Source organism: Suricata suricatta, chromosome 16 (genome assembly GCF_006229205.1).
Source record: "Suricata suricatta isolate VVHF042 chromosome 16, meerkat_22Aug2017_6uvM2_HiC, whole genome shotgun sequence".
Lineage (NCBI taxonomy): Eukaryota > Metazoa > Chordata > Mammalia > Carnivora > Herpestidae > Suricata > Suricata suricatta.
In genome coordinates, this window is record NC_043715.1 from 40,347,572 (window position 1) to 40,370,988 (window position 23,417).

At 39.9% G+C, this 23,417-nt stretch overlaps 1 protein-coding gene across 1 annotated transcript in view; it reads right to left on the reverse strand.

Moving 5' to 3' along the window:
• Window positions 1-23,417, reverse strand: part of LOC115280323 — a 214,548-nt gene that overhangs the window by 65,299 nt on the left and 125,832 nt on the right. The window contains exons 7-9 of the mRNA XM_029925145.1: window positions 14,010-14,066; window positions 11,090-11,146; window positions 10,148-10,266 (exon numbers count right to left, since the gene is read on the reverse strand). Of these exons, the coding sequence (XP_029781005.1) occupies window positions 10,148-10,266; window positions 11,090-11,146; window positions 14,010-14,066 (233 nt within the window). The remainder of the gene's footprint in view (window positions 1-10,147; window positions 10,267-11,089; window positions 11,147-14,009; window positions 14,067-23,417) is intronic.

Below are 23,417 nucleotides of genomic sequence, written 5' to 3' on the forward strand. Positions count from 1 at the left end.
GGGGTGCCTGGGTAGCTCAGTCAGATGAGCATCCAACTCTTGGTTTAGCTCAGGTCATGATCTCACGGTTTCATGAGTTCAAGCCCTGCATCTGGCTCTGCTCTACGGTGGAGCCCACTTGGGATTCTCTCTCTCCCCCTCTCTCCGCCCCTCCTTTACTCTCACTGTCTCTGTCTTTCTCAAAAAAATTAAATTAAAAAAAAAAACTAAAAAGGAAATCACCAAGGATACAGGCAACAATACCATCAACCAACAGAATCTAAACATTTATGGAATATTCCATCCAACAACAGCAGAATACATATTCTTTTCAAGTGTCCATGGAATACATACCAAGTAGACCATATCCTGGGCCATGAAACAAACTTTAATAAATTTAAAAGAATTGAAATCATACAGGGTGAGTTCCTTGATGACAGTGGGATCAAACTAGAAACCAATAACGGAAGGATGATAGGAAAACTAAACAACCAATTTCTAAATATTCCATGGGTCAAAGGATAAGTCTCAGGAGAAATCAGAATCAACTCAAAGAGAACTTTTAATTTTGCGAAGTGGCCAGTTATAAAATAAATACATAAAAAGCAATAACAATATTCAATTAAAATATGATGGCAAATAGTTCTATTCACAGTTAACAATAAACAAAATTAAAGTCTAGGAATATAGTCAATAGAAGTGTGCTGGAATTATATGGCAAAAAAAAATAAAACTTGACTGAGGTCTGAAACTCGGAGATACAAACATACTCTAAAATTTATATGGAAAGGTAAAAAAACTAGAATAGTTAAAACAACTCAAAAAAGAAGAAAAGCATGGGAAGAATCTGTCTACCCAAGTTCAAGATCTATTATATAGCTATAACAATCAAGGCTGTATGCGATTTTCTTTATTTTTGGATGAGTAGTTTTAGTATTGAAAGAAATCGATTAATTGTCAGATAACTCTACAAATACAACACAATTCCACTAAAATCCTTATGAAATTCACCTGGGAAAAGAAATACCTGATTCAGCCAAGAATAATTTGCAGAAGAAGGGTAATGGGGTGAAACTTACCCAGATACTGACATGTATCATGTAGTTTCAATAATTGAAATATTTTTCTGCTGGAGGAGTAGATAGCAGGCCAGTGAAGGAGAACAGAAAGTTCATAGAGCTGTGCATACGTACAAATTTAGTATGAGTTAGTATTAGTAAATGCATGTTTCATGTCTGTAAATGTATGTTTCATATATTTTGACTGATCTTCTTGTTTGTGGCAGAAGGAAAACCGAGCCCTGCACCTCCCATCTGCCAGAAACGCACATCCCTGGCTGCTTTCAGAGAACAGACCATAGGGAGTCTGGGCCATAAGGGGACAGGGCAGTGGGGCTCTGTGGTAATCCAGGCAAGAGCTGTGGTTTGGAACAGGAATGGCGGAGCTGTGAAAAGTGCTTGGATTTGAGTAGATTTTGAAGAAAGGACCAACAAACGGTGCTAATGGATTTAGAAGTGTGGGTGAGAAAGAGTGGATCCCAAAAAGAATGCGTAGCTGCAATAATAGAGTCCTGAGCTGGGCAAGCCTGGAGATGAGACAGGCTTCAGGGTGGCTCAGGCTGTTGTGTACTTGACATCCAAGTGAAGCTACTGGATAGACAGAAAATACACAGCCTGCCCACAAACATATCTACCTGTGGTGTTCAAATGCTCCATAATGGATTATACTACCTTTAATTATTTATTGCTATTATTATTTGTCACTATAATATTTTGATTACATGCTTATTAAATATAATAATATTTATTTATTGCTATTTAATACTTATTTTGTCCCAAAAAAAGTGATGAAAAAGCCATTGGCTATTTCATTGAATCCAGAAGCTCAGAATCCTCTTCATTTCTAAGTTAGCAGATTTGGCCCCTCAGCAGCTCAGAGGAGACTAAGAAACTCATGCGACAACGCTCAAGGAGGCAGGGCAGTGAGGGAGATGACTCTCGGGAGCCCAGGACGAGTCTTCTGCAGAAGGAAGAGTGGGTCCAGCCCTGACACCACCCAACACAGCGACAAGATCCAGCACCCTGAGGGGGAGGAAGATCTTTCCTCACTCTGCCCAGGACAAAATGGCAGCCTAAAAATGGTGAGGACTGAGAGCTGACACCCAGGTGAGGAAGTGGGTTTAAGCCCACAAACACTGAGGAGCCCTTGCTACTCGCCAGACATGGGAGCCATGGACAGAAACCTCCCAGAGGATCTGCTATGCAGGAGGGGGGAAAATTAATATCATGAGCGAGAAAGGAAAGGAGAGGAATGAACATTCATCAGCAACCACTCAGTCGCCACTTACAACTAGGCTGGGAGACAGGAGTCTAAGCTTTTGCACCAGGGGGTGTGGCAAACACACCAGCACAAATGCCTGGCTGTGGGAGCGGGTCCAAAACATTGAACAACAGACTGGCCAGAGCGTCCCGGCCCATCCCCAGCCCAGGCAAAGGGTGGGGAAATCCACTGAGAAATGAACTTACACTTTGTCCTAAAGAATAGCCAGAAGTTTCTTAAAGGGAAGTAACCTTCCTGGCTTTTGTTTTCCGGAAGCCTGAGCTCCTTGAGTGGCAAGAGGGGAAAGGCTACATCTGTGGGGACCCAGAAGCACAGAGAGAGAACACAAGCTGCCCATCTAGGGAGGGACTGCGTCAGCAGGTGCCATGCGCAGAGGACGGAGCACCACTCATTGGGAGGTACAAGCCCAGTGTGCCCTGAGAGGCTGGACGCTGGACCCCAGGCCCCCAGCACTGGCTGTGATCCCAGGGCCAAGTTCATGATCCGGGCAGCGCAGCCCCATGCCTTCAAGGGAGCTTGGAAATGAGGCTACTGGGGTGACTGAGAGACGGAGATGGGTCTCTTCCCACATGGTCCAGGCACCGAAGAAACCTCCTAGATCTTTGTGCGACCTTGGGAGGGAAGACATTTTATTCCCACTCCCCAGGATGAATAGGATCAAATTTCCCTCCAAGCCAGTCATGTGGGAATTCAGAATTCAATTTATTTTGGTTTAAAGGAAATAAAGGGAAGCTTCATTTCTTTTACACGGGGGTCTAGAGACTGAGATGAATACCCTGCATAGCGGTCTCGGAGCCCCCAGTCATTTATTTGTGGAGCAGAACCGGACGGGGGCAGAGAAGATGCCCAGCTGGGCTGTGGTGTTATGGCTCCGAAGGACGGCTTCCCTCCTGCCGCAGGCGGCCTCTGGGCCGGCTGCTGGCGATGCAAACTTAACAAGGACACAGGCGCTGCCATTAGGGACGCCAGTCTGGAGGAGGGGGCACATGTGCCCACAAATGATTCCTGAGGTCCTTGGAGCTGAAAGAGACACAACTTGAGACCAGGCCTGCAGGGTCAGTGGTCGGGAAAAAGACATCGCCGCCCAGAGGGGGCGCCTACATTGTAAGCCACAACGTTTCCAAGACCCACACTCAAGGGTGTGCCTGGATAATTCCATCCAGTTCAGTGCTAGCTACAACATTTCGAATGGGAAGCCTGCTCTCTAAAGGCCCCCATGACCAAAAAGTATGGTGAAATTATAAGGAGACACCAGGACTCCCTGACAAGTAGCGAACCAGAGCGCTAAGAGAGGATTAGGAGCTGAAAGTTTTAGTTCGGTACCGAATAAATAAATAAATGAAGTCAGATGGAAAAGTGTGTGCTTTAAAAGCTAAGATTCTCTGGCCATAGAGTGGGTGAGGCGTATATGATTTATGTTTTCTTTGCATCACGCAGAGAGCCCGGGACCTGGGAACAAAAGCACACTCGAACAGGATCAGTCCAGGAGGGTTTAATAAAGAGATTATTACAAAGGGGTGGGCAGGGTGTAGGTAAACCACAGAGGAGGAGCAGTGCCCTTCCTCCAGTAAGACTGGGAATCTGGGCGCCGTCCGGAACCAGAGGGCTTTGTGAGCAGGGCCGCCTGCTGAAAGCTGTGGCCTCTCGTAAGGGACTCAGCCAGCCCCGGGCAGCCGCGCGTGGAGAAAGTCGGAGGAGTAATCCTGTGGCCTCACCCTCCACTGGAGAATCTGATCAGGCTTTATAATCACAGAATGTGAAAAATCACAGAATGCAAGGCAGAGAGAGAGAGAGAGAGGGAGAGAAAAGAAGAGAAAAGAGAAGAAAAGAAAAAGGAAAGATAACAAACTCTAGGAAACATTAACAGCAAAACCAAAATTAACACCATAAACTCTAAGAAAAATAACAGCATAACTAAAACTAACACCATAAAGTCAAAACAAAATATTGTGAAATCAAGGCCGATTTGAATAGAAGTCAGCAGACTTGAAAGAAGAATGGGATAAATTCTGAGTCGTGGAGAAAATGACCTAGAAGATACAAGTAATATAATGAATAAAAAATGTTTTTCTTTCATGAAGAATAAGGAAATGGAAGCAGCGGGGGGTTGGGGATAAATACACCAGAAAAGCACGATCTAAATATAATGTAGATGAAAACATGACGTGACCATGAGCAATTAGTCAAGTGTAAGGGCAAATTCTTTTGAGCATTCTTCTGTGAGTAGCACCAGAGCAAGGTCACTGGAATCACGGAAAAGGAACGTAATCATAGTCTTAGCTCCAAAACAAATAATATTTGCTCTTTATGATGTACATGGCTTACTGTCTACAACTCTGCTTCCCCAGATATCCTCATGCTTGCTCTCTTCAGGAATTCACTCAAATATCACCTTTCTATCTAAAGTATAAAACACACACACACCATATAGCTTAATTTTTCTCCTAAGCACAACTAGCATACTAAATGTTCTACTTCTTCATCTTTTTATTTTCTGTCCCCCTGACTAGAAAGCATGTTCTACTAGGGCAGGGTTTTGTTGTTGTTGTTGTTTTTTAAACGATTGTATTCACTGTTCTTTCCCCAGCTCCAAGGACAGGGACTGGCTCATGGTAGGTCCACAATGATTATTTGTTACATTAATAAATGTTGAATCAAGCCATAAGCAAGTCAGAGAAGCCATGATTGTGTTTCTATGATAGAAATGAAATGACATTGTGCTTAGCAATGCAAAAATAAAGGCCCAATTCACAGAAGTTGAGGGGGGTGAGAAGGCAAAAAATAAGAAGAAGAGAGAGGGGGAAGAAAGGTTAAGAGTGCTAATATTTTTATTTTTTACATGGAAAATCAAGATGCTAGCCAGAGATGATGAAATGAGAAATGTAAGTTTAAGAAGGTTCTTTCTCTCTCTTCCTTCCTTCCTTTCCTTTTGTTTTTTAAGAGGGAGAGAGTGCACATGAGCAGGGGAAAGGGACAGCAGCAGGGAGAGAGAAAATCTTAAGGAGGTTCCATACTTGGCATGGAGCCCAACATGGAATTTAGTCCCACAACTGTGGGATCATGACCTAAGCTGGAATCAAGAGTCAGATATTCAACCAACTGAGCCAACTAGGCTCCCCTAAGAATATGTCCAGTTGCATAGGTATCAGTTAAAATAACAAAAAATAGTAATGTAACCATTTGGTGTGAGGAGGCAAAAGAAATATCCACTACATTTTATCTAATACAACATAAATCCACAGGATCATTCTGAAGATAAGACATTCAGAAACATAACTATAAGCATAGTATTTACAGTGTGGAGATAATCTCAGAAGTCCTTGTAGTAGAAATGATTAAACACAATTGCTGTGAAGTCGTGTGTTCAATAATAAACAACCACACTGTATAGGACTACCACTACTGTAGATAATAATGACAAACCTTGGACAAAATATCTTTAAAAGCTATTTGAAGGCACTAGAAACTAACCCAAAACAGGCATAAAGAGCAGAGAATTCAACCCTTGAAAGAAGGGAATTGCATGGGTAAGATCTATATTCTTAGTCATTTTCCCCAGAGTCACTCTGTAGTCTGCACAAGAGGAGCATCTAGAACCGAGATAGAAAGTCTGGGCCGGCTTGACGTGTTAGGGCTTCCCGTAGCCAGAGAAGGGGAAATTGAAGGGGGAAAAGCCAGGGGTTAAAAAAGGGGCCACAGAATGGGGAGTCACCACATTTGTGTATAAACTTCCCTCAAGCCCTTAGCTGGCCCTAAATTCTGAGAATCCTTCTGGAAAGCAGCAGCTAGAAGACCGGAAAAATTGAACAGAGATTCCAGCTGTCACCCACTGCAGGGGAGATGGTTTGGATTTGGAATCCTCCTGAGTCAGGGAAACTTGATAAACACTGGGCTTCCCATTAAACCCACAGAAGGATCCTACTTTAGAAGGCTGTGTCCCAAGACAAAGAATTTACCATAAGACAAAGGGGAAAACTGAAACACATTCACCCTGCCAAAGTGTTATCCTAAGAAAAGAAAACAACCTTAAATTCAAGGTAACTGACCACTTGACCACTAATTAGCCTGTTTGATAGAACAAAAAAGAAACACTCTGTAAAGAACCATAACAGAATCCAGAGTTTCTACAACATATCACAGAAAATGTTGGGTATACAATTAAAAAAGAAACTAGACATACAAGGAAACTATAAAATGTGACTAACAGTTATGGAAGAAAAGCTCCATTCAGTAAAAGTAGATCCCAAGATGAACCAGATGTCGAAATTAGTAGACAAGGACTTTAAAACAACTGTTATAAGAGATTCAAAGAATTAAAAGAAATTTCAGCAGAGAAAGGGAACTTGACAGAAATGTTAGGACTGAAAAGTACATCTGAATAAGCTAACAATAAATTCGATACGGCAGAATGGAGGTAAGCACATCTTAAAATGGAGCAATAGAAACTTTCCAGATAAAAAAACAGAGATAAAATGTAAAGGGGAAAAAAAAGTCTCAGTGAACTCAAAGATAATATCAAGTGGTCTAACAATACGTACTATTGAAGTCCTAAAAGGAGACAGTGAGGAGCAGAACAATATTAATAAAACAATGACCAAAAATTCCCCAAGTTTAGTCAAACAAAAACAAACAAGCAAAGAAAACAAAAACAAAAGCAAAAACAAAAACAAAACTTAAAGGTTCAAGAAGCTCAGCATCTAGCAAGGAGAATGAATACAGTTGCTCATAATTAAATTTCCAGAAGCTAAAGATAGAAAGAAAATGTTGAAAGCAGCCAGAGAAGGGAAAGAGACATATCCACATGGTGTACAAACATAAGATTTTTCACGGATGTCTCACTAGAAATAATGGAGGTGAGAAATAATGGAATGACGTCTCTAAAATGTTGAAGAAAAATGCTGTCAACACTCAATTCCATATTCAGTGAAAATATCCTCCAAAAATGAGATGAAATAAAGATATTTTCAGATAAATGAAAGCTAAAATTATTTGTCATTAGACTCGTAGCACAAGTAATACTGAAGGGTGTTCTTTGGGCTAAAGAAAAATGATACCAGATGGAAACCTGAATCTCAGTAAAGCATACAGAACACTAGAAATGGCAAATTACTTTGTAAACATACAAGACTTTTTTATTCCCCTATTTACTTTCAAAACTGTTCAGAGATGCCTGAGTGGCTCAGTCAGTTAAGTGTCTGACTCTTGATTTTGGCTCAGGTCATGATCCCAGGGGTTGCAGATTGAGCCCAGCTTCAGGGCTCAATCTGATGGAGCAAAACTTGCCAGGGATTCTCTCTCTCTTCTTTTCTCTCTCTCTTCTTTTCTCTCTCTCTCTCTCTCTCTCTCTCTCTCTCTCTGCACCTCCCCTGTTCACATGCATGTGATCTCTCTCTCTCAAAATAAATAAACATTAAAAATTATAAAAATAAAAACTATTTAAAGCAAATAATAGCACTGTAATATGGGCCTTATAAAGTATGTAGAAATAAAAGATATAACAACAAAGGCATATAGGATAGGGTAGAAGAGTATATAAATGAAATTATTCTGTTTTGAGGTTGTTACTTTTGTGAAGTGTGAATTATGAACTGACATGGGTATAAGGTGTGAAATGAGATGTGCTAGATGTGAAGTATTACGTGAACAGAGGTACAATACAATTTTTTAAGTTTATTTTTATTTATCTTGAGAGAGACAGAGACAGAGAGAGAGAGAGAGAGAGAGAGAGAGAGAGAGAGAGAGAATGAGCAGGGGAAGAGCAGAGAGAGGGAGACAGAATCCCAAGCAGGCTCCACACCCTCAGTGCAGAATCAGACACAAGGCTTGAACTCACAAACTGTAAGATTATGACCTGAGCTGAAATCAAGAGTCAGACACTTAACAGACTAAGCCACCCAGGTGCCCCCAAAATAATTTTAAATAGGATTTGATAAGTTACAGATATATAATACTAACCTTAGGGCACCTAGGTGGCTCAGTCAGTTGGGCATCCGATTGGGGCTCAGGTCATGATCTCATGGTTTATGAGTTCAAGCCCTGCATTGGGTTCTGTGCTAACAGCTCAGAGCCTGGAGTCTTCTTCAGATTCTGTGTCTCCTCCTCTTTCTGCCCCTCCCATGCTCATGCTCTGTCTATCTCTATTTATCAGTAATAAATAAATGTTAAAAAATTACTAACATTAAAAATCCCTCTAATATATAACGAAAATAGGACTAACTAAAAAGCCAATAGGGGAAAATAAAATGAAATCTGGAAAACATTCAATTAATCCAAAAGAAGGCAAGATAAAAGGATTAAAGGAATGATGGCTAAAAGAAAAAGCAAGATAAACAACAAGATGGTAGACCTAAACTCAACCAAACCAATAATTGCATTAAATGTAAATAAAATATACACTTCAATTAAATGGCAAAGAATGTAAGACATTAGACAAAAGCAATCCTCAACTATATGCTACCTATAAAAGATGTACTTTAAATATAAAATAAAGTGCAACCAAAAATAAAAGTGTGGGGAAATATATACCATGCTAACAGTAAGCGTAAGAAGGCTGCTATGACTATTTTAATATCAGGAAAGTAGACTTCAAGACAAAGAATATTACTAGAGATAGAATGGAATATTTCATAATGATAAAGCAGCAACTCGTCAGGAAGACATAACTATCTTAAATATGTATGCACCTAATAACAGAGCTTCAAAACACATGAAGTGACACTGATAGACACAGAGGAAGAAATTGACAACTACACAAAAATTAATCTGAAATGGATTGTGAACCTAAACTTGTAAGATAAACTACAAAACGCTACAGAAAACAAAGGAGAAAATCTCCGTAATCTTGAGGTAGACTGTGACAGCATAATAAATTATATTTATATTTATATCATATTATGTTAGATAATATAATATATAAATTAAATGAAAGTATACAATAATTTATATATTATATTATATTTAATAAATTATATTTGGTTTTCATCCAAATCTCTGACACAGAGCTCCTAAAACCCTTGGAATTTCCTGTGATTACAGTGATAAAGAGGTCTCTTTTGTTACTGAGGTAACTTGGGGGAAGAACCCAAGGATGGGGGCTGATTATTAGGAGAACTAACCACATGATTAGAGGGTTGGAACTTTCAGTTCAAACCCCTAACTTCAGGGGAAGGAGGTTACATCAATCACCAATGGCCAACGATTTAATCAATCATGCCTGCATAATGAAGCTTCTATAAAAACTCAAAAGGACGGGATTCTTAGAGCTTCAAGATTGGAAAACAAGAATGCTTCCACACGCTACTATGCCAGACCCAACTTCCAGGAGGACAGAAACTCCTTTGTTCAGGATTTCACCCTATGTATCTCTTCATCTGACTATTGATTCATATCTTTTAATACTGTTTGTAATAAACTGGTAATCTAGTAAGTAAATGTGTTTCTTGAGTTCTGTGAACTGCTCTAGCAAATTAATCACCCAAGGAGGGGTCATGGGAACCTCTAACCTGTAGCTCCTGGGGCCAGTCAGACACATAGGTAGGTAACTTGGGTTTAAGATTGGCATCTCAACTGGAAGGCAGTCTTATGGGACCAGAGCCCTTAGTCTTTGGAATCTGATGCTATTTCCGGGGAGAGTGTTAAAATTGAGTTGAACTGTAAGACAGTCAGCTGGTATCAAAGTATTGCTCGTTGGCATGGGAAACTGTTTCCCAGATGGGATTAGGGTACAGAACAAATATAGGCAAAAACTTCTTAGAATATAAAAAGCATTAACTGTAAAGGAAAAAAATTGATAGTACGCACTTTATAAAAATTGAAAGTCTCTGCTAACCAAATGGCTGAGTGCTTTCCTCCTGAGATTGTCAGCAACACAAGGAGGACCAGTCTTACCACCTCTTTTCAACATCGCACTGGAGGCTCTGGCCAGAAACAGAGCGGAAGGCATCCAGGCTGAAAAGGCAGAAATACAACTATCTTGATTCTCAGACAACGTAATCTTGTATATAAAAAATCCTAAGGAATCCACATTAAAAAAAAATTGGTTGGACTACAACCAATAAGTGAGTGCAGCAATTTTGCAGGATATGAGATCAACATACAAAAATCAACTGTAATCAACTGTATTTCCATACATTAGCAATGAACATCTGAAATCAAATTAAGCAAGCAGTTCCATTTATAACAGTATCAAAAAGAACTAAATATTTAGGAATAAATTTAGCAAAAGTGTGAAACTCATACTCTGAAAACTACAAAACTTTCCTGGAAGAAATTAAAGTAGATCTAAACAAATGGAGAGACAATCACATCTGAGTGGATTAGAAGGACTCATTTCTACCAATTGATCTAAGACTCCTTGTAATCCCTACTAAAACCACAGATGGTTTCTTTTCTTGTCTTTTCTTTTTTCTTTTCTTCTCTTCTCTTTCCTCTTCTCTTTGAAATTGACAAGCTGATCAAAAATTCATTTGAAAATACAGGGGCACCTGTGTGGCTCAGTCAGTTGAGTGTCCAGCTTCGGCTCAGGTCATGATCTCACAGTTCATGGGTTTGAGCCCCGCATCGGGCTCTGTGCTGACTGCTAGCTCAGAGCCTGGAGCCTGTTTCCGATTCTGTGTCTCCTTCTCTCTCTGACCCTCCCCTGCTTGTGCTGTCTCTGTCTCTCAAAAATAAAAAAAAATTCAAAAAACAAACAGAAATAAAATTCATTTGGAAATACAAAGGCATAGAAGAGCTAAGCAATGTGGAAGAAGCACGACGCTGGAGAACTTACATGTCCCAGTGTCAACACGCTCTACAAAGCTACTGTGACGGAGACAGTGTGGTACCGCTGTAAAATGGATGTTGAAAGAGAATTAAGAGTCCAAAATTAAACCTTTACATTCATGGTCAACTGACTTCCCAGAAGGGTACCAAGATAATTCAATGGGGAAGAGAACAGTCTTCTCAACAAATGGCACACGCACGAGGATACAGTTGGACACAAAATTTAGCTTAGAATGGTTCAAGGCCTAAATGTATGAACTAAAATCATAAAACTCTTAGAAGAAAGCACATGAGTAAGTCATAGTAACCCTGGTTGGGGCAACAATTTCCTAGATATGACATTAAAAGCATAAGAGATCAAAGAAAAACACTGGTAAACTGGACTTCATGACTCCCTCTAGTGGACCTAAAATATAACCTCACTCATAACTATTTCACCTTTTTTTTCTTTGAAACAACAGTAAAAGAAATTTCGATAACAATCACTCTAACCAGTGGTCATGCTAAGAGTCCCTATGGTGAATAAATTTTGACAGGAAGAGGCATGAGAGGATTTTCTAGGGTTGATAAAAAATGATCTGGATCTTGAGTATGGTGGTAGTTACACAACTATACCAATTAATCAACACCAAATTATCTGAAGACTTTTAACTGTGCGTTTCCCTGTATGTAAATTTTGCCTCAGTAAAAATTTTATTTTATTCATTTATTTTTTGAGACAGCACAAATGGGGGATGAGCAGAGGGAGAGAGAGACTCTTCTCCACACCCAATGCAGAGCCTGACACAGGGCTCTATCTCCTTGAGGAGATCATGAGCTGAGCTGAAATCAAGTGTAGAACGCTTCACCTACTAAGCCACCCAAGTGCCCCCAAAATATTATTTTATAAGGTGATTGCCCGATGAGTGACACAAGGAGAGAGGAGGAGCCTGGCGGTGTGCTTTTCATTTTAAGCCCTTCAGTACTTCTTGCAATTTGTAAACGCAGGTGTATGGATTACTTTAAATTGTTTAAGTTTTGGGAAAGAAAACATTCAAATTTGAAGCTCCCTAGTATCATTATTTCATAGAAAAAACATGAGAAGAAATCTCCTGTTTGGGAGGGTATCATTTATACTCTTCCAACCCCCACACCCACCTCCACACCCCCACCCTCACACCCCACCCAGAGCACTGGTCAGGGAGACCCCTGGGAGTCTGAGAGCAGGGTCTCAAGTCAAAAGACTTGCTCTCAAAAGCAACGATAGAAATAAAGTTGTAATCATTTACTCCCTGTTGTGAGGCTACTGTACCAAACATATAATCTCTAAAAAATGAAAGTCAAAATCTCAAAAGCTTCCCCTTTTTAAAATGCTAAAGCTCATTTGCATATCAAAATTGCCTTGGGAAAGTAAGCAGAATTAGAAAATTAAGGAATTACATTAGAAGGGACAGAAAGAAGTAGGACAGATGTGTAGAAGTACAAAGCTACTCCCCTCTGCCACTGAAAAGCTGGTTTCAAGTTTAAATCAGCCACCTATAAATGTTCATAAATAAAGAGCAAGACATTAAATATCACAGCTGTTGAGTTTTGATAATACTATTAGCACAAATGTATTTGTTAACTCAATGACAAACAAATCTTTTTCATTAAAAAATGCACATCTGTACAGCATTACTCCCTCTAGTGGATCTAAAAAAAACCCCATATTTATAGTGATTTCATCTTTTTTGGAACAATAGTAAAAGAAATTTCATAACAATCAATCTGATCCGTGGTTCTTTGGTCACTACAGTGAATTAATTTTGCTTTCTTCTATAGTATACTTTTTTCCATTCCCTATCCTCTAAGGAAAAGGTACTTAACATTTATCTGAATAATTCACCACTCATAAATCAGAAAAGGATGAGCATTTCAAATATTACTCACAAGGATAAAAAGGTGAAAACTACTGAAGGTTGTATTACACTCAACATAAATCATAAATATTCAAAGAATTTTAGTCTTTGAGTAAAGCACAAACTCCAGAAGCCATTTCAACAGCCCATTCGCCCATGTGTCACGGAAAAATGCTCACAATTGGGTTAGCCATCATTTTGTACTAAGGATTAACTCAAGTTTCATATCTACTTATTTCTATAAAGCCATATTTCAAATATAATCTAATTCGTCATTAGACCCACAAATCTCCAATGCGGTTGAGTTTTTTGTGAGCATTTTGTCATGCCATGGCTACATTTTGCATCTGGGGATGCCCACATAACATATAGGGAACAAAATGACATGCTTTAGCTGGCATGACTTCTGTTTCTAGACATCTGAGTTCTGCAACTCAATTAGCTGCATATGCCACTGCCAGGGAACTGGTCCCTTAAAGAGAGCAAAGATAATGACATTCAGCTGAGCTGATCTCTATAGTCTAACCCAAGTGAAATTTTAATAACTAGACAGCAAGCCCTCTGCTGAGACGATTTGGGACCAGTTTTACTATTGCAAATAACCGAATGGGGTTTCCCGTATCGTTTCAAAATGAAGAATTTGAAATGGCAACACATCTTAGAAGTGTGGGCTCCTACAGAAGTGGATTTAGGTGAAATATTGATGATAAGGTTTCCTGTGTCTAACAAATAACATTTAATGGCAGGCGAAAAGCTACATTTCCCACCAAAACCGAATGCCTCTGCCGTCAACAGCCCCACAGAGGCTCAGCTACCTAAAATGGAAATGAAAATATAATGTATGGAAATATTCTCTTAGAAAAACTCCTTAAGGCTTCACATGTATTAATGTATTAGTTTGCAAACATTAAGATCAAAGCCAAAGCAACAAATACATCCTAAAAAGTTTTTCGTCAGATTTTTATTAACGATATACAAGTAGCAGGACATAAAAAATTAATAGGCTCCAGCCTTGAAATGTCAAACCCAATGATCTCTAGCCATGCTCACCTCCTTTGCTTTTTGTTTCAATGTTGATGGCTCTGGGTCTTCTTGCCTGGAGCGACTCTACATGGTTAAAAAAGGAGAAAGAAAAGGTTAACAGATGGTTTAAGAGCCCCTCATCTGTTGCAGCAAGTTAAAAAATAGCAGAGGAAGGAGAAAAGGAGCCGAGGTGTCAAAAACGCAAGGCCTAAATTCATTGACGTGTGATTTCAAGCCTTTAGGCTTACCCGATAAGCTGTTACGTATTCAGTTTTAAATAAAATCTACTGTAGGTTTAAAAAAATCCACCTACTTTACTTATAATATTGCTAACTCTTAAGTTTAAAAATAAGTTTCTATTCTTTTTTAAGTATTCGAGATATCCTACACTGAGTCCCCCCCCACACTCCTCAGGCCTCTGTGTGATTCCATGCCCCCAAATCTTTTCTTTCCAGGAGGCCAACTCATCTCCCAGGGAAGCACCCACTATGAAGCCGAGAAAGAAATGTGTATCCTGGAACCCAAAATGCCCTGCAGTGCCAAGCTTTCAGTCCCCAAATCTCTTAGACAAAGAAATCAATCCTTAATTGCTAACGGATCGTTACACAACTATGACAAAAACATGCCAGCAACACATGATGGGATTCTCTCCATTTGTGTTGTTTAGCATGGGCTGATGTACTTGGGGCCTAAAGAGTGATGTAAAGAAAAAAATTAAAAATATTTGACTTGAACATACAAGAAATGACAAACACTGGCAAGGATGTGGCGAAAAGGAAACCCTCATGCACGGGTGGTGGGAATGTAAATTGGTGCAGCCACTATGGAAAACAGTAGGGGGTTTCCTCAAAAACTCAGATCCAAGGAAATGAAAACACTAACTCAAAAAGATATTTGCACCCCCATGTTCAATGCAGCATTATTTATAATTGCTCAGATGTGGAAGCAACCTAAATGACCATCAGTGGATGAGTGGGTAAAGAAGACGCAGTATACCTACACACAGTGGAGTATTAGTCAGCCATTGAAAAGCATGAAATCTTGCCATCTGGGACACATGGAGCTTGAAGGCAGCATGTGAAATCAAATAAGTCAGACAGAAAAGCAAATATATGATCTCTGATCTCACTTCTATGTGGAATGTAAAGAAAAACAAAAACAAAAAACAAAAAACCCCCATAGATATAGAGAACAGATTAGTGGTCGCCAGAGACAGGAAGTGTGGGATGAGGAAACCGGTTGAAGGGAGTCAAAAGAACAAATCTCTAGTCATAAAATCAATAAGTCATGGGGATGTAGTATAGAGCACAGAGACTACAGCTACAGTTAATAGTGTATCGCATCCTCGAACCTTGTTAAAAGTTCTCATCACAAGGAAAACAATTCCATAGCTGTGTGACAGACGTTAATTAGATTTATTGTGGTGATCATTTCACAATATATACAAATATCAAATCATTATGTTATACACCTGAAGCTAATATAATGTTGATGTCAATTATATCTTAATAAAAAATTTTTTAATCACCAAAGAAATATTTGACTTGATATTCCAAAAGAAAAAATTTGCCTAGTTCTAATCTATATTTTATTAGCAACACATTTTAGACAGAATGAAGAATAACTATGCTAAACCAAAACACACCCACATAAACAGAACAATGGCAGAGACCACCTTCAGAGGGACCTGAATATGGGCCCTGACATCAATGTGGGGTTCTCCCTTCCAAGTACTAACCAGGTCTGACCCTGCTTAGCTTTCGAGATCAGACGAGATCGGGTGTGTTCAGGGTGGTGTGGCCATAGGCATCAATGTGGAGTTCTAATGGGAGGGGAGAAACCTCACCGTCTGCGGAAGGAGCAACTGGCGCCCAACTAATGGGGGCTCCCCCTCTCTCCAGAGAGGAGCCCTGAGCTGCCCCATGACGGCCCAGAGCGCCTGCCCCCAGGCCTGCCTGCAGTGGCTGCCCCCTCCCCACCCAACACACAGCTTCTGATGTAGCAATGGCCTGCACACACACTAGCTTTTCCTTCGTTAGACCCTCTGCACCAGATTCTCTCAGTTACAGCAAGGTCTGCCCAATGAGGTCACATCTTGTCATCCCCCTTCATCTTGCCATCCCCCCAAACCTCCTGCTTTACCTCATGAATCAGGTGGGAAGAAGAATAAACTGAAAAGAGTGGAGTAAGGAGGAGAAATAAGAAATGAGATCACCATCTGAACTTGAGGAAGGGAAAGAATGTTTCAGACTGGAGGAGGGAAAAACAGGCATAAAACAGTGGTCAGAGAGTGGTGATAGGACCCAGCTGGGGAAGTGGATTCAGCTGCTGAGCTGTGTGTAGGGCCCACTTAAAGTTTGTGGTCCTATAATTAAAGTAGGGCCACGTTCGTGTGGCATTGGGGGAGGAGAAGGGACAAGGAGTTGTGAGGGCTTTAAGGGGAGGGTAGTTATGGACCACACACATAGCTCTACTTCTAGTTACCTAAAAAGGGATTTAAATTAAATGGGAAGAGAGACTGTCTCCAGGAAGTGGAATTATGGGTAGCCTTTGCTAACCTTTCTATTTCTCAGGATTTTCTTAAGATTTTGCAAAGAGTATGTATTTCCTTTTATAAACAGACAAAAACAATAAAGCTGTCTCAAAAACAAAAAAATTAAAAACCCAGCAAAATGAGGTTTTGTTAGAAAAGAAAGCAACTAACCCAGTTTCCTGTAGGAAAAAAAAAAGCACTGCCCTAAATTTGGATGCTTCCTTGACTATTAATTTGGATATTTAATGATAACCCTTTGCAACAGGAAAAATACTAATGAATCACTTGGGGAAAATGAAGAACGGCATAGTCCTGGAAAAATATACCAGAGACGAATCCACAAAGCTACTGAAAACACAACAATGTCAACAGGGCCTGTGTGTCCTCTTTGGAGATTTCCAGGTGAAATGGTTGGAGACCATTTTCCAGCTGTCCCTGGAAGACAGTGTCAGGGGGACCATTCCCTGCCAGTTCAGCCTGTGAAGTGATACAGGGAACAGCGGGGGCTTGAACGGTTGGTGACCCTTGGAAACAAGGATACAGTCTGCTTCCAGCTGTGCGTGCGGCCTGCTCTGCTGGATGAAGGTCGCCCCAGAGCCCCCTTCCCGCCACATGGCAGGCTGACCCAGGGGTCTGATTTGAGAGGGAAGTGCTGCCTCGGGCTCTCCGGGCCCCGCAGGCCAGCGCAGGGTGGCAGTCCTGCTTGCCCAGGGGCAGCCACTCCGGCTGGTGGCTGGTGCCCTGGAAAGGCCCTCTCTGTCAGCCACAGTGGATTCATCTAGAAATCAAATCTTCCTAAAGCGTCTGTGTTGTTGAGGCTCAACATCTACAGACTCGATCCGGTGCCCCAAGAAGGACCGGCCTGTGGGCTCCGTGGAGAGGAAATGCCCGACGAGCGTCACAGACGCCGCGAAATCTCAGCATTCGGTGCTGGTTGGAAGACACGGGGAAGAGAGTTGACTGCAAGACCCTTCGCCTCTCCCACGTTAAATTTTAGGGATGATAAATTACCGTGAAATTAATTTAGTTTGACTATTACACTTGTACTGTGAGGCCTGAGCTGAGGACATTTTTAAAGTCTTTGTAGATGTAACGTTTTGTATGCCTGAAATACGTCTGTGTATAATACTGATATTGGGAAAATCTATTAATATTTTGTAAAATGACATGTCTGGTATAGCACTTGGCTTCTTTTCTGGGGGGAAAGGAACATCATTCTACAAAACAGCAAAAATTCTGAGTGGACCACACAGACGTGACAGGCTAATCCCAATGGGTTGAGGGGCTGGTGAATGTGAAGCTATTGTTTGAAGAGATCATTTCCTATATAATTGAAAATTGGAGAGGAGGGTCTTAGGACTCCATAAAAAACATGTTTCTGGGTACTTGCTTTTTACTCAAGAAAAAAACAATTAACTCGGAAAGCCGCCCCAGCTGGCGGGAGGACCGTAAGCCGTGGTTTCTCACTGGGACTTCGTAATCAGGCTGGGCGCGTTCCCGAGTGGCGTTTGCCTCCGACCCTGGGCACCTGAACGGGGCTGGTGAGAGCGAGGGGGGTCTGCTTTGCTGACCTCATTTAAGAACGGGATACACATTCCTTTAGAGTCTGAAACCCTGACTGTTCACGCTTTCATCTCTCAAACTCCCACCTTCCCAGGGCACCCTCGGCTTTCATCAGTGCTTTTCTCATAGTTATGCCTCTTTATAGTTTTATAATTTTTTTGAAGGTAATACTGGAGGAGTTTAAGGCATTGGTATCCATTTTTCATTAAATAAAGTGTCAAAACTCCTGATGCAGTGCTATAGAGTCACCACCATGCCAACAGTTTCCATTTTAAACCCATTTTCCCCATTCTGATGACATTAGAGCTTCACCCACGGCACTATTACTTTATAACTTTCATTTTTAATTAAAGAAGTTAAATCGGCAACAGAAAACACTTCACTTCCACATTAGTTTTGTTAATAAAAAGTGCAAGTTAAAAGTACCTATGGATAAAATCTAGTTCCAAGATCCAATTTCTCCTTTATCTCATGAAGTCGGTAGGGAAGATGAAACTATTCTTAAACTATTTTGGCTAATGACTAGTCTAGAAACAAACAGATTTTTCCATCCAGCAAAAGCGTCACAATTCCACAGACATGCCTCAAAATGGTTAAATAATTAGTAAAGATGGGCAGCAAAAGTTCCAAAGAAAATGAAATAAAAAGAATTATTCTCAAAAAAAAAAAACACCCCACGGTAGATGTTGATGCGTAACAAGCAGGAAAACCTGCAATGATCAAATGGTACTAAAGAACTAATGTTAAGGTATGAAAGCAATATAAAACTGCAAAGTGTTTTTTGTCACAGTATAAACAAATTAAAATACTTTGAAGGCACCTGAGTGGCTCAGTCGGTTAAGCATCTGACTCTTGATTTCGGCTCAGGTCATGACCTCATGGTTTGTGAGACTGAGCCCAGAGTGGAGCTTCTTGCTGTCAGACTCCCTGCCTGGGGTCCCGGCTCTCTCTGCCCCACCCCCACTTGAGCTTCCTCTCTTTCTCAAAATAAATCCATAGACTCGTAAAAAATAATTTTATTAGGTCAACATAAAGAAAGGGGGAAACCTGATGTCTCCTTTATCAGTTATCAGATATATGTATGTACATCTTCTAAAATGGGAGAAAAGCTCTATTTTAAACAAGCTGACAAAACAAAATACAGATTTACAATCAATTCTTTTCAAATTCTTTCTTCCAATAGCACCCCATTACCAAAAAGCAAACAAAAATAAAACCCTAAAAGCTTAAAATGGAACGAAGAAATGCAGTCATACTAATCAAGAAAAGCAAGGAAAGGTGGTCAAAGTTTGCATAGGGCAGAATTTTATTAGATTTCATGACAGGAAGATAGAGAACTGACCACCGCCTTTCTCTCTTAAGATCATACTAAAATTGTAAAAACAAAATTTTTAAATAGAAGTGTAAGTTCATGGAGATAAAGAAAACCAACAAGAAACACCTGTAAATAAATGTGTCAAATGTCAACAAATGTTTAAAATACAAAAGGGAGGGGCACCTGAGTGGCTCAGTCAGTTAAGTGTTCGACTTCAGCTCAGAGCATGATCTCACGGTTCATAAGTTCAAGCCCCACATCAGGCTCTGTGCTGACAGCTCGGAGCCTGGAGCCTGCTTCAGATTCTGTGTCTCCCTCTCTGTCAGTCCCTTCCCTACGAACGCTTGCTTTTTCTCTCTCAAAATAAATAAATAAACTTAAAAAAAAAAAAAAGACAAAAGGGATGAAGGAATTCTGGACCCAGTAAAATAGCAAGGCACACTCTACCCTGTCTCTCTCACTGAATGCAGCTACAAAATGTAGACAGAATGCATGAATCAGCTATTTGAGGACTCTGAGAAAGAAACGATAGATTGGGGGGAAAGAACACAGTCTGAAGTACCCTCAAACAATTTTGTTTTCCTTCCCGTAGCCCCTCACTGCCGCACAGCCGGGCACTGGAATAGTCCCTGATGCAGAGAACGCGCCAGGACATGCCCCTTGCTCAGGCTTGAAGGAAAGGAAAGGGGTCTACTAACACTCAGAGTCAGCGCAAGAAAAAGTGCCTCTTTTCTTGTTCTTTCTTCCCTTCTGCCTCAGCCCAGTGTGTGGCAGAGCTAGATCCGTAAAGCTTCAGTTTTCTGACCCCAGAGGATTGAAAAAGAGATACCCACGAAACACGAAAGTATCTGAGAGCTTGTGAAGAGGCAGGACCTGGAAAAGAAACCTCAGAAAGTTATTCACCGACTCCTGGACAAATCGCTAAGCGGCCCATGCCTACACCTCCCCCTGCACTGTCCGTGGCAGACTCTGTGAAGGGGAAGGCAGGATAAATACAGTCAAGGTCCCGGATCTTTGGTGGCGGTACATACCTCGGACAGACCTAATAGTACTGCAAAGGCTTTGCAAATGGAATGACATTGGAACCATAACCCACAGATGTGATTGGAACTTGCAGCTTAAATCCACCTGGGTAGATGAAAGGTTTTCTTTTTAAGTTTTTAATGTTTTTATTTATTTTTGAGAGACAGAGAGAGACAGGGCGAGCAGGGGAGGGTCAGAGAGAGAGGGAGACACAGAATCTGAAGCAGGATCCAGGCTCTGAGCTAGCTGTCAGCACAGAGCCCAACGCGGGGCTCGAACCCACGAACCGTGAGATCATGACCTGAGCTGAAGATGGATGCTCAACCGACTGAGCCACCCAGGCACCCCAATGATGAAAGTTTAATACATAAGATAACTGTAACATGAAGGGGGTTGGATAATAAGACCTAGATGCTGGTAAGTTTCTATATTCTTCCTAAAGTAGTAAAATATTGATTCTAAACAGACTGAAAAATTAAGTAATTTTTATTGTAATCCTGAGAGCAATGAAACAGAGATACTCCAAAAACAAAAGAAATCAGTTAAAATGAAATACTGAAAATGTGTAAATATTACATGAGTATTCATGGCAACTTTATTTGTAATAGTCAAAATTTGAATCCTCCTAGATGTTCTTCAACAGTTGAATGGTTAAACAAACTGAAGTACCTACATGCCATGAAATGTTACTCACCAATAATAAGGGAAGAACTATTAATGCAGGCAACAACTTGGATGAATCTCCGGAAAATTATTGAGTGAAAAAAAGCCAATCCCAAAAGCTATATACTCTATGATTCTATTTATGCAACATTTTTGAAATAACTAAATTTTAGAAAGGAGAAAGGGAGTAGAGATTAATGGTTGCTAAGGGTCAGGGCAGCGGGAGCTGAAGAAAGGTGAATGTGGATCCTTGACTCCGTGTGGTGTCGGAACTGCGCAGCGTCTCCACTGTGGTGGTGGACACAAAACATATGCAAGTGATTAAATTGTATACAACTTAATACACACACCTACACAAATAAGCACAAGTAAAACTGGGGAAACCCAAACAATGGGCTATATTAATGTCCAATAGTCTGATTATATTATACTAGTTTTACCAATAATATTATTATTGGGGGCAATTGAGCCAACTGTACAAAGGATACTATTTGTATAATTTCTTACAACTGCATGTAGGACTATAATTAATTTGACAAAATTTTCACTTAAAATTTTTTAAATGGTTAGGTAACTCAAAAGAAGGCAGGAAAGTGTAAGCAGAGCAAATTAAAACATAAGGAATAAACAGAAAATAGAATGATAGGCCTATCAAAATATGTCAATATTTATATTAAAGGTAAATAGTCTAAATATACCAATTAAAAGATATTGCAGACTGGAGAAAAAGGATGAAACAAGATGGTGTTTATAAGAAATTCAAATACAATACTGTTGGTAGGGTAGAAGTCATGGTCATCTTGATTTCAGCCCACATCATGTCGGGATCTGTGCTGCACGTAGAGCCTCTCTGAGATTCCCTCTCCTCGTCCCTCTGCCCCCCTCCACTGGTTCTCCCTCTCTCTCCCCACCCCCTCAAAAAAAATTAAAAGGATAGAAAAAGACATAGCATAATAACACTAACAAAAAGGGCTAGAATAGCTATAGTAACATTAAACAAAGTAGATTTTAGACCAAAAAAATTGTCTGAGATAAAAAGAGACATTGCATAATGACTAAAGGATCAGCTTACTGAGAAAACATAACAATCCCAAAGGAGTACGCACACAACAACAGAGTTTCAAAGTAGATGAAGCAAAAAATAATAGAACTGAAAAGAAAAATAGACAAAACTATAATTATAGCTAGAAACAGGAACATTCCTATCTCAGTAATTGATAGAACTTGTAAACAAAAAATCAGCAAGGATATAAAAGAACTGATCAACACCATCAACTGCATGGATCTAAACCTACAATTACAGATTTCTTTACCCCAAAACAGCAGAATACAGATTCTTTCCAAGTGTACAGAACACACTCACCAAGCAAGGACATAACCTATAAAGATCATATAATACAAATTTAAGAAGAATTTAAATCATATTCTAGAGATAGATAAATAGATAGATAGATAGATAGATAAACTATATTCTCTGACTTTAACTGAATTAATATAGAAATCAATTATGGGAAGATAATAGGAAAACCTCCCCCCCAAAAAAACTTAGAAATTAAACAACATGCTTACAAGTTGATCTCTTGGGTCAATGAGAAAATTATAAAGGAAATTGAAAATATTTTTAACTAGAAAAAAATGAAAATAAGTATTTCAAAATTTGTGGAGTAAAGCTAAAGCAATGTTTAGAGGAAAGTTTATGGTATTAAATGCTCATATTAGAAAAGAAGGTCTTAAACCAATAATCTGGTCTTCTCTTTAAGAAATCAGAAAAGGAAGAGCAAAATACATGTAAATCAAACAGCAGGAAGGAAAAAATAAAATTAGAGAAGAAATCAATAAAATTGAAAAGGAAAAAGAATAGAGAAAATCAATGAAATAAAAACTGGTTCTTTGAAGCAATTAATAACACTAATAAACCTCTAGTAAGATGTGCCAAGAAATAAGAAAGAAGGTACAAATTACCAATATCAAGAATGAAACAGAAGATATCACTACAGACCCCACAGACATTAAAATGATAATATGGGAATACTATGAAAAACTATACACACAGAAACTCAATAACTTAGATAAAATGGGCCAATTTTTTAAAACCACAAATTGTAAACTCACTCAAGATGAAACAGATATTCTGAATAGTCATTTAACTATTAAAAAATTTGAATAGTTTAAAACATCTTCCAGGAAAATAAAACCTCCAGGATCAGATGGCTTCACTGGTAAATTTTTTTAAGGGAGAGAGAGAGAGAGAGAGCGAGCAGAGGAGGGGCAGAGGAAGAGGGAGAGAGAGACTCTTAAGTAGCCTCCACGCCCAGTGCAGAGCCCAACTGCAATCCCA